Source organism: Hyla sarda, chromosome 3 (assembly GCF_029499605.1).
Source record: "Hyla sarda isolate aHylSar1 chromosome 3, aHylSar1.hap1, whole genome shotgun sequence".
Taxonomy (NCBI): Eukaryota; Metazoa; Chordata; class Amphibia; order Anura; family Hylidae; genus Hyla; species Hyla sarda.
Window position 1 is genome coordinate 197,262,364 of NC_079191.1, and position 12,689 is coordinate 197,275,052.

Sequence of the window (12,689 nt, forward strand, 5' to 3'; positions counted from 1 at the left end):
CCACTTTAGCCTGAATATAGGACTGCCATCATATGTCTGATTTAGCACCTGCTTTCGTTAAGCTCACTGTATATTCAACTGCTTTACTTTTGCAAAATGGGAAGTTCCGCATGCATGAATGAAATTATCCTTCTTGTATATGTAGTGATTGTCGCACATACTCTTATTTGATAGTTCTATATATTACAACCAAAAATTCCATTATTAAACAAATCAATGCATTCATCATGTTACGTATGCATGATATCTTATTTAAAAAACAAACAACAAATCTACAGCCGCAATTATTTTGGTGAAAATTGAATACTTTGTTCTTTTTGTGGGTGTTCTGTTTGTTTGCAGTCAGATGAGTGAGCCTCATAGCGGTTTGACGCTCAAATGTGCCAAGTGTGGAGTAGTTTCAACAACAGCTTTGTCAGCCACCACCGCCAGTAATGCCATGTTAGTCTAAATCATTTACATCTTCTTGTTACAAATCTTTTACCGTGCATGTCTGAAAATAGCCTGATACAATTTGTGTTCTTCTAATAATAATACAATGTCTTTTTTTGTTCTGTTTCTGTTTTCTTTTGCTATTTTTAAACATTAGCATCAAATTATTAAATTAAGAACCTCCTTTAAGTAAAAAAAACTTGCATCAGCAATAACCCTTCAGCTGCACAGTGGTCTAGTCCAGTTTTGTTAAAAATCATATAAATAACAATCCACGGGTCATCTCGGCACTGAAGGGTTTTGACTGTTAATTTTACTTACTATTGTATCATATTTATTTGCAATGCACAATCTGGTTCAGCAAACAAATATTTCTGTCTGAATAGGGCATCCCTTTGGAGTTCTTGTGTTGTCCTCCCACTCCTGGCTTTGACGTGGATGTCCGCTGTTCTAGCAATGACAGATAAGAGATCGATATTGTTTCAGATACTCTTTGCAGTATTTGACTCATTACAAGGATTTGTCATTGTCATGGTTCACTGCATTTTACGGAGAGAGGTGAGAAATTAATTTTATCTTGTTTACCTTATAGGTGTTAACTACATGTCTGCAGTGCTTCAGCTTACTTGTGAATTTAACTAAATCTTTCATTGTAGATTTTCATATAAGAAAATATAACATTTATTATAATGTATCATACATGGCCAGTGGGCAGTTATCATTCTTTTTAAGGGTCTATTCACACAAACATGATCCTACACATATTTGATGCGCAGGATTTGAAACTTTGATCAGTCATTTAGTTTACATTGTAATCTGTAGCATAAAATCCTGTGCATCAAATATGCCAGGATACTGTACATGTGAAGAGACCTTAAAGGAGTACTTCAGCCCTAAGACATCTTATCCCCTATCCAAAGGATAGGGAATAAGATATCTGATCACAGGGGGTCCCTCCACTGGAGACCCCGCAATCTGTCATTCAGCACCCACCTGTGTTAGCTCTCCGCAGCGCTGGAGGCTTTGAGTGTGAAGTGCTACTACCACAGGGCCGGAGTATCGTGTTGTCACGACTGTGCCCCCGTGTGACATCACAATCCACCCCTCAATGCAAGTCTATGGGAGGGGGCGTAAGGGGGCAAGTCTATGCAAACAGCTTGCAAAGATGGGTGCTGAATGACACATTGCTGGGGTTCCCAGCGGCGGGACCCCTGTGATCAGATATTTTATCCCTTATCCTTTGGATGAGGGATAAGATATATTAGGGCCACTTGAAATGTTTTTTTTTTTTTAATTATTATAAAAAAAAGCTTGTCTACAAGAACTAAATAATAAACTGTATTCAGAAAAGTAAACAATCTTAAATAAACTGTCAATCTTAGGCCATGTTCCTGCACTGTAAAAAAAAAATGACTGTATTTCGTTTACTAAAATTTTTGCTTCTACTTTTGTCCCAAAATTGGCTAAGAAACTGGCCATACATAAAATGCTGCTATTTTTTTTTTTTTTTTTCACTTTTGTGAGGTGTTAACATGGCTTTAAAAGACAAATAATATCTTCAAACTACACAACCAAAAAAATAAGTACATATAATACAATGAAATTCCTTCTCACAGCAGAAAGGTATGATGGACTCCTGGACAAAATACGAAAGCTATGTTCACACAGTGTTTTTCTGGAATAGTTTACTTGTAAAAATTCATCCGAAAAATCATGTCTGCATTTCTTAACATTAATGGGCTCTAATAATCACCTATCTAGGAGGTTAAAGCTGAGTGTGTTGTTATATATACAAAATGGGTCAAGTGGTATAAACAAGTATAATGTACCAAAAAGAGAGAACAAACCACTATATAGGGTAGAGATAGATTTACATAGAAAATCACTTTACTTTATTATCAATAAGACATACAGTTCATAAAAAGTACATATAGAGCAATGGGCATAGAGAAAAAGTGTGGGTACTGGGGAGGGGGGATAATACTCATCGGGCTTGCAGATAATGCGCCCTATGTAGCATGCATATAACAGATAACCAGATACAACAGAATGGTAACATTTTTTATAGTAAGATAGTGGATGAACATACACATATAGAACACGAGAGCCACTCATATGATCCATTATTTTGCTCCAAATCATAAGCCAATGTAACCACAATTATGCTGAAAAAAGTGACTAGTGCACAAGATATATGTCATGGAGCAGATAAGCAGATAGTGTTTGTAAGGAACCCCCAATTGGGGAGGAAAGCATACAGAGTATATCTCATAAACACAGAGTGGCGTTACCCCGACCCCAGTTACCCACCACATCTGCAACGCATTTGGCTTTGTCCAGGAATTGTTACATTTTTGTTAGCCCATTCATTCTGGAGGAGTAGTCCAGATACAGATCAGGGTAAACTCAGGGAATCCAAATTTTTAAGAGTTAGGTTTAAAGTACATCACCATTTGTTGACAGTTTTATGACTCTCTCATAGATAGACTATAGTCATTTATGAATGTCAGTCTTTAGCTTGTGCTATCATCTGTGCTTTCCTCTTTGTTCCCTTCACTTCTGCTTTTAGCGAGAGAAATTTTACAAATAATATAGTACTAGATTTGACCCTTATCACTAAATGTAGCTTGTGAACCACAGGTATACTTTAAAAATGTGTTCTTTGTTATTAAATGGACTAGCATTGGTTCCTCATATATAAAAGTATATACAAGATAGGAACCCATTAAAAAAATTCCCAAAGCAGTCCTCTCGTATGTATGTTTTTACAGGTTATTCAGTACCAAGAAAACAAATAAACATAAACTGTAATATCAAAGGAAGAGAACATTTCAGTATGGAGTCATCAATACAACTAGCAGCATTTTTTTTATTTTTTTTATTTGGCATGTAAATTTTGGTTTGAAGCCTAGAATTTGCTAAATGAACTCCCTAAATACCTGGTTTGGCAAACAGAGGTTTCAACATTGTAAAAGTACACAGATGGCTTGAGACTGTTGTTTGCCGTGCCACACATAAAAATTCAGTAAGGTGGAAAAATCTATATTGAAGTTTATATAGAATACGCAGATGACTTAATTAGATTGATGCTGCCGTTAAAGAAGAACTCGGGCTCTTAATATAAGTGAAAACATTTAACACTTGCATAATAAAACTGTTTTTATAAGATATAAAGTAAAATAGTCAGGAAGCAAAAACAAATAATGCTGTTACTCAAAGTAGCTCACATAGATGGAGTTATATTTACTAATATTGAATTAAAACAACTCTGAAATCATGGCTGGTAATTTGAATTCTTATTATTAGTTTCATTATATTTAATTTCATTTTTTGTGTGTGCTTTATGTGGATACTGAACATATATAGCAAACAAAGAACCCGACATTACCATTTTTAATCCTTTCCTTCCACATGCAAATGTTTCTACCGCTGGTGCTTCCTAAGAATCCCTACCACAGTTTAACCAAAAGAAAGTTCACACGTCTATGGCCAAGTTTAAGAACAACATAGTACGAAACTTTGCTTGAAAGTTGTGAAGTCGAGAAATCTTTCTCTGACTATTGGCCCAGCATAAGGGGCCAATAATTTCATATAAATGTATATATCTCAACACTTGTCAGTGCACATTAAAATATGCATGTTTCTTTCATTGCAGATCTTACAATGCATGTCTCTTTAACCCCTTAAAGACCCAGCCAATTTTCACCTTAAGGACCCGGCCATTTTTTGCACATCTGACCACTGTCACTTTAAACATTAATAATTCGGGGATGCTTTTACCTTTCATTCTAATTCCGAGATTGTTTTTTCGTAACATATTCTACTTTATGTTAGTGGTAAAATTTTATCGATACTTCTTTTCTTGGTGACAAATTCCAAAATTTGATGAAAAAATTGAAAATTTAGATTTTTTTTTTTACTTTGAAGCTCTCTGTTTATAAGGAAAATGAATATTCCAAATAAATTATATATTGATTCACATATAAAATATGTCTACCTTATGTTTCCATCATAAAGTTGACATGTCTTTACTTTTGGAAGACATCAGAGGGCTTCAAAGTATAGCAGCAATTTAAAAAAAATTCACAAAATTTTCAAAATCGAAATTTTTCAGGGACCAGTTCTGTTTTGAAGTGGATTTGAAGGGCCTTCATATAAGAAATACCCCACAAATGACCCCATTATGAAAACTGCACTCCTCAAAGTATTCAAAATGACATTCAAAAGGTTTGTTAACCCTTTAGGTGTTTCACAGGAATAGCAACAAACTGAAGGAGAAAATTTAAAATCTTCATTTTTTACACTGGCATGTTCTTGTAGACCCAGTTATTGAATTTTTACAAGGGGTAAAAGAAGAGAAATCTTCCTAAAATGTGTAACCCAATTTCTCTTGAGAAAGAAAATACCTCATGTGTATGTCAAGTGTTCAGCGAGTGCAGTAGAGGGCTCAGAAGGGAAGGAGCGACAGTGGGATTTTGGAGAGTGAGTTTTTCTGAAATGGTTTTTGGGGGGCATGTCACATTTCGGAAGCACCTATGGTGCCAGAACAGCAAAAAAAAAAAAAAAAATGGCATACTATTTTGGAAACTACACCCCTCAAGGCACGTAACAAGGGGTCCAGTGAGCCTTGACACCCCACAGGTGTTTGATGACTTTTTGTTAAAGTTGGATGTGTAAATTATTATTTTTTCACTAAAATGCTAGTTTTCCCTCAAATGTAAAATTTTTACAAGGGATAATAGGACAAATGCCCCCCAAAATTTGTAACCCCATCTCTTCTGAGTATGGAAATACCCCAGGTGTGGACGTCAAGTGCTCTGCTGGCGAACTACAATGCTCAGAAGAGAAGGAGTCACATTTGGCTTTTGAAAAGCAAATTTTGCTGAAATGGTTTTTGGGAGGCATGGCACATTTAAGATGCCCCTATGGTGCCAGAACAGCAAAAAAAAGCACATGGCATACTATTTTGGAAACTACACCCCTCAAGGCACGTAACAAGGGGTCCAGTGAGCCTTAACACCCCACAGGTGTTTGACGACTTTTCATTAAAGTTGAATGTGTAAATTATTTTTTTTCTTCACTAAAGTGCTAGTTTTCCCTCAAATTTAATTTTTTTACAAGGGATAATAGGACAAAATGGCCCCCAAAATTTGTAACCCCATCTCTTCTGAGTATGGAAATACCCCATGTGTGGACGTCAAGTGCTCTGCTGGCGCACTACAATGCTCAGAAGAGAAGGAGCACCATTGAGCTTTTGAAAAAACATTTTTTGGAATGGAAGTCAGGGGCCATGTGCGTTTACAAAGTTCCCCGTGCTGCCAGAACAGTGGAACCCCCCCCCCCCACATGTGACCCTATTTTGGAAACTACACCCCTCACAGAATTTAATAAGGGGTGCATTGAGTATTTATACCCCACTGGTGTTTGAAAGATCTTTGGAACAGTGGGCTGGGGAAATGAAAAATAATATTTTTCATTTTCACGGTCCACTGTTCAAAAAATCTGTCAGATACCTGTGAGGCGTATATGCTCACAGTACCCCTTATTACATTACGTGAGGGGTGTAGTTTCCAAAATGGGGTCACATGTGGGGGGGGTCCATTATTCTGGCACTATGGGGGCTTTGTAAACACATGTGGCCTTCAATTCCGGACACATTTTCTCTTCAAAAGCCCAATGTGCTCCTTCTCTTCTGAGTAGTTCGCCAGCAGAGAACTTTACATCCACATATGGGGTATGTTCTTACTGAAAACAAATGGGGTTACAAATTTTCCTATTTTCCCTTGTGAAAATGAAAATTTTAGGGTAACACCAGCATTTTTTGTGAAATTTTTTTTTTCTTCATTTTTCCATCCAACTTTGAAGAATTTTCATTAAACACCTGTGGGGTGTTAAGGCGCACTATACCCCCATGAGTTGTGTTGTTTCCAAAATGGGGTCACATGTGTGTATTTCTTTTTTTGCATTTATGTCAGAATCGCTGTGCAAATCACCAATTTAGGCCTCAAATGTACATAGTGCACTCTCACTCCTGAGCTTTGTTGTGCACCCGCAGAGAATTTTACGCCCACATATGGGGTATTTCCGTACTCAGGAGAAATTGCGTTACAAATTTTGGGTGTCTTGTGAAAATAAAAAGTATAGGGCAACACCAGCATGTTAGTGTAACAATTTTTTTTTTTTTTTTTACACTAACAAGCTGGTGTAGCCCCCATCTTTTCCTTTTCATAATGGATAAAAGGAGAAAAAGCCCCCCAAAATTTGTAGTGCAATTTCTCCCGAGTACGGAAATACCCCAAATGTGGCCCTAAACTGTTTCCTTGAAATACAACAGTTCTCTGAAGTGAGAGAGCTCTATGCGCATTTGAGGATTAAATTAGGGATTGCATAGGGGTGGACATAGGGGTATTCCAAACAGGGTGCCTCCAGCTGTTGCTAAATTCCCAGCATGCCTGGGCAGTCAGTGGTAGTCCGGAAATGCTGGGAGTTGTTGTTTTGTAACAGCTGGAGGCTCCGTTTTGGAAACACTGTCATACAATACGTTTTTCATTTTTATTGGGGGGGACAGTGTAAGGGGGTGTATATGTAGTGTTTTACCCTTTATTATATGTTAGTGTAGTGTAGTGTTTTTAGGGTACATTCGCACTGGCGTGTTACGGTGAGTTTCCCGTTAGAAGTTTGCACTGTAGCGAAAAGTTACCTAACTTAGTATTTTCCAACCAGTGTGCCTCCAGCTGTTGCAAAACTACAACTCCCAGCATGTACTGATCACCGAAGGGTATGCTGGGAGATGTAGTTATGCAACAGCTGGAAGTATGCAACTACAACTCCCAGCATGCCGAGACAGCTGTTTGCTGTGTGGGTATGCTGGGATTTGCAGTTTTGCAACATCTGGAGGGCTACAGTTTTAGAGACCACTGCACAGTGATCTCCAAACTTTGGCCCTCCAGATGTTGCAAAACTACAAATCCCAGCATGCCCAGACAGCAAACAGCTGTCTGGGCATGCTGGGAGTTGTAGTTTTGCAACATCTGGATGGCTATAGTTTAGAGATCACTGTATAGTGGTCTCAAACTGTACCCTCCAGATGTTGTTAGGTAACTCACCGGCTTCTGTAGGATCCAGCCGCACGACATCGCCGCCCTCCGATCTCCGTCACCCGCTGCCTCTGGATGGGTAAGTGGGTCTTCTACCATCAGTCCTCTTCATTTTCCCCGTTCTGCCCCGCCCATTGCGGGTGGGCAGGACAGGGAAAACAAAAGTTCACCCCCCCCGCCCCCCATCTGCTATTGGTCGTCGCTTCTGGCGACCAATAGCAGTAATAGGAGGGGTGGCACCCTTCTGGGGGATTGTAGGTGTCTTAGACAACCGCGATCCCCCTGATATTCCAGGTCACTGGGTCACCATAGACCCATGTGACCCGGAATAAGAGCAAATCGCAGGTGTGAATTCTCCTGTGATTTCCTCCGACATGGAGGTTCTGATGACCCCCCTGGGCATTTGCACGGGATGCCTGCTGAATGATTTCAGCAGGCATCCCGTTCCGATCCACGCCCGGAGCGTGGCGTACACTTGTACGTCATGTGTCCTTAAGTACCAGGGTGTCATGACGTACGCGTACGTCAAGGGTCCTTAAGGGGTTAAAGGGGTACCCCGGTGGAGAACTTTTTTTTTTTTTTCAAATCAACTGATGCCAGAAAGTTAAACAGATTTATAAATTACTTCTATTAAAAAATCTTAATATTTCCAGTACTTATCAGCTGCTGTGTGCTCCACAGGAAGTTGAATAGTTCTTTTTTGTCTGACCACAGTGCTCTCTGATGACACCTCTGTCCATGTCAGGAACTGTCTGGAGCAGGAGAGGTTTGCTATGGGGATTTGCTCCTTCTCCGAACTGTTCCTGACATGGACAGAGGTGTCAGCAGAGAGCACTGTGGTCTGACTGAAAATAACTACACAACTTCCTGTGGAGCATACAGAAGCTGATAAGTACTGGAAGGATTTTTTAATAGAAATAATTTCCTGATCTGTTTAACTTTCTGTGGAAAAAAAAATGTTTTCCACATGAGTACCCCTTTAATTATTGTAGACCTATACATTGTCAAATATTTTTTTATAGTGAAAAGGCTTAATTTGGGTCTTAGATATTTACTTATTTAGATCCGTTTTATACAGTAAGTAACTTTGAGCAATTTTAGAAGAGAGTATGGCATGTCTTTAAATTTTTTTTCATAGGTCTCTTGAAGATCTATTAAGCAGATTCTATTTTTTATATAGATGTATAAGACTATGCAATTATGTTTTTTAACACTGGGTTATAGATACCATGGTATTCTGAAGGTATCTTCTGTTCACTTGTATGAAGCTATCTAATTAGTGCTAATTGGTGAGTTAAATGTTGCACTGACAAATGTTGATCCACAGACTCTGTGTGATGGTGGCACTGATACAAAATTTCATGATGTTTCACAGTAGGAAATAATTGCATCTTCTAACAAGGAATTCAAATTCTACTATGAGGGCAATTTGGAATGACTACTAGGCCAGGAACCAATCAAGAATGATTCCAAACGGAATGTCGAGAAGAACATTTGGGCTTTCACAGTTGTATGTTACAAGATCCTGGGAGTCCACGCTAGCAAATTACTTTATAGAAGTTTTAGAAGTCCTTTTTTAACTTAAGATATAAGAAATAGCATTCTGGTGGTTCATCTGATGACTGTATCATCTGTAAATTGTTCTATTCCTAATGGTACACAGAGGCGTATATTAAGCTGATTCAGACAACTAGAAAGCCTGTAAACATAGCAGCTGGTGTAGACTTTATTGCGAATGAAAAATGTCAAAATGACTTAAATTTTGTCATTGCCTTATAAACAGATGTGTCAGCCATTATATTTATTTGGTGCAAAGAATCAAAGAAGATTCAAATATAGCATCATTCTGGAACAACTTGAGCACAATCATTAAAGGGGTACTCCGCTGGACAGCATTTGGAACAAACTGAAGGGAGCAGGTCTATGACGATATGAGCTTCCGGTGCCTGTTCCAGCGTTCTGAACGGTTTTTTCCAAACGCTGAGCAGCGGAGTACCCCTTTAAGGCTATGGGGAAGATTTATCAACCTTGGTGTTGGTACACTGTTTGCCTAAACTTTTTCTACAGATTTAGAGGTGGTGTTTGTGGGACAAATTTATGAACAAGTTGCATAAACTTGTTACATTGGCACACATACACGAAAAATCACTTTAGTACACAGCTTTAGCTAAAGGGGTGTAAGTAGAGTCTGCTGAGCCTTCCAAGGGAGCTGTTTAGAGGAGTTTACGCTACTACTAAGTACTTTCATAATATACATTATAATGGCATAGCGTTTTCCTCAAAGTAATTGCTCAAGATATCCCTCAACCACAAGTGCAGCAGATGCTTTGTTCCATTCCACAATGTGCAAACAGGGCAGCATGGTGGGTTTCGATAGCGATTCTGAGCTGTAGGCATTATTTAATGAAACCTGAAGGGCGCCTTTTTGATACTCCACGTTTGACATGGTGTAGTTGTGCGACCTTCAAAGGCATATGTGACATTTTATGAGACAAATAGTCGCACGTTGTCAATTAGTAATCTCTTACAAATTTAAAAATAGATGTGCATAAGGTATTTCTAAAAAAGTCGCATCTTAGTCTTCTCCCATGAGTATGGTATCTAGTGTATAGCTTATTTCTGACACTAGACTCATAGCATATATCCTCAACCTAATCACCCTATGTAATACATACTCTATAAAGGGCAATGTTTTAAGCTTTTCCCTGTGCTTAGATTTTACCTTCACCAGAGCGCTTATCATTCAGGAGCAGGCCGTCAGAACATGTGCTTCTCCAGTAATTAAAGGTTTCTGGATAATTAATTCCGGCAAAATGATGCCTTTTGTCACAAAGCCTTTCAGGAGCTGAGAATGTTCTCTTTTTAGGGGCTGGTGGAGCTACTTCTATAATAAAACTTAGCTACATTCTGCAAGTAACCATCCTGTATAGTTGTTTACCATTGAATAAGTGTATGCAACAGATATAATCCTACTAAAAAAGACCAAAATATTTAAGCTGTATTGATACATTTACAGTATTTACCCGGCATTGAATATTCCACAGAATGTTTACAAAGGTTTAACTGTTTTCATAAAGTGTTTGTTTCCAAGACACCTGAACTTGAATTGTTTGACATTTGCTTAGTTCAGAGCGGAGTGGTTGCCTTGACTACTAATGCTTTTATGGATGACTAAAGATGTTGTGGATGACTATAGATGGGAGAAAGAATGTACAATTTAGCTTTATGCTGTTTTTGTAGTACATGTATATATCATATGTATTTTAAGTTAACATTTCCACAAGGACTTACTGTACCCACTTTGCAAAAAAGAACATTTCACAATTTTCTTTTTTATCGATTACTTTCACTCCAGATACTAAACACAGATATCTTCTGAACTAAATATTTCAATACATTAATAGAATTGAATAAATGAATTGAACAGAACAGCACTTCATGTCAAATAATACATCTGGTTGAAATACCCAGTTTGTTTAGTGATATCCGCTGGAGTTAATCCATCAATGACAAGTATGGTATTAGCAGGCTATCTTTACCATGGCATATGTAAAGAATAATGGCCTTAAGTTAACCGTTTTTCCCTCATAAATAATAATTTTACAGGTTGGTAATACCAGCTATGTCCCTAGCTTACAGGATAACTCATTGTCACACTATCCCCTTAAAGGCAGTTGCCCCATTGAAAATGCTATCCACCTTATGGGCAGTAAGTTATACAGCAGAAGATGGGGAAAAGATTGATATCATATTTTATGGAAAAAGGATCAACATGACTTTTACATTTTATTAATTTACATTTCTGTGCATCTTTGGCTTAGAAGTCTGGTATGTGACAGATATCTCTGTATATACTCTTATATGGGAGAGGCTATCAATCACAAGCAAGGCCATTTCCTGCACTCTTAAATAGAGATGAGCACATCTCCCAATATTTGTTATTAATCCTATTCAGCAAACCTTACTGTCAGATTTACAGCATATGTACCGGAGCAGGGACTCTTGCAATGTCAGGAGTCCCCGCTCATGCACAGTTCACTGAGTGGTCGGCAAAGTGCAGAGTACCTGGCCCAGTGAATACAGCGAGTGGAAGCAGTTCACAAAAAGTTTGGGTTCTCATGAATTTATTTTTAAATTCAGACCGACTCCAATTCATCCCAAATAAATTCACTCGTCTTATACCTAGAGTAAAACATAATTTAAATATTCATTTACATTAATAAATTAAATAATATTAATAAATTGTTCCTCCTAATCTATAAAATGCTGCCAGCCAGCAGATCAAACACAATGTTCAATGCAACAGGTTCCCTTTAAAGTTTAGAAAGCCTAGTCCACTTTTACAAAGCAGGTTTATCTGGCAAGATGTAGAAAATGTAACAATGTGTTCCTGCTATTGATTTATGATGCCAATATTTCTACAACTATGCCAGGTCCATCTAGCAGTAAATCCTTCTTTTAAAAATAGTGCACATGTTCACTTCGAAAACAATTATAATTCCACAAAGAAGGGAACATTGCTAAGTGCAGGCTAGTAAATAAAAATAAGTTAAAATCCTATGTTTTCTGACTGAGGTTACCTACTAAGAAAATGAAAGTCATCGCAAAAAATGCACAGATTATTATTATTATTATTATTATTATTATTTTTTTTTTGTGACACTGTAAAAATACATAGGGCCTTATTTACGAAGGCTTTTCTGAGTAGATTTTGTAGGGTTTTTGGTGTCTCATATGTCGTGCGCCAGAATTTCCGACAAAGAATCCAAAAAACCCTACTAACTCTCCACTTTACGTAGAAAACACTGCAAAGGGGCGTGGCCATCAGGAAAAAAGGGCATACAAAAAAAACTTAATTTTTCAAATGAAACCTACAAATTATCTAATGTTTCATCTTAAAATGTGGTGGATTTGAACTCTGGAAAACCTCACAGCTCAGAGTATGTGTAAAAAAAAGCAAAACGTAGAGAAAATAGCCAAGATACAATAGTAAATAATGTGAAAACAAAAAAAACCACAAAAGAAAACTCTACTCCACTCTTAGTAAATGAGGGCCATAATGGTAGAAGCAACTAATACAACCCATGCCAAAGGGGATACATACACCATATTCATGATTATAGGGGTAGAAATAGGTGAGTAGAGTATCTCATCTGCAGA

At 37.8% G+C, this 12,689-nt stretch overlaps 1 protein-coding gene across 9 annotated transcripts in view; it reads left to right on the forward strand.

Moving 5' to 3' along the window:
- Positions 1-12,689, forward strand: part of ADGRB3 (adhesion G protein-coupled receptor B3) — an 889,024-nt gene that overhangs the window by 817,862 nt on the left and 58,473 nt on the right. For 7 of the 9 annotated variants that reach the window (XM_056565820.1, XM_056565821.1, XM_056565817.1 and 4 more), the window contains 2 exons: positions 343-441; positions 819-990. In XM_056565820.1, the coding sequence (XP_056421795.1) occupies positions 343-441; positions 819-990 (271 nt within the window). The remainder of the gene's footprint in view (positions 1-342; positions 442-818; positions 991-12,689) is intronic. The other 2 variants (XM_056565824.1, XM_056565822.1) reach the window with 1 other exon arrangement.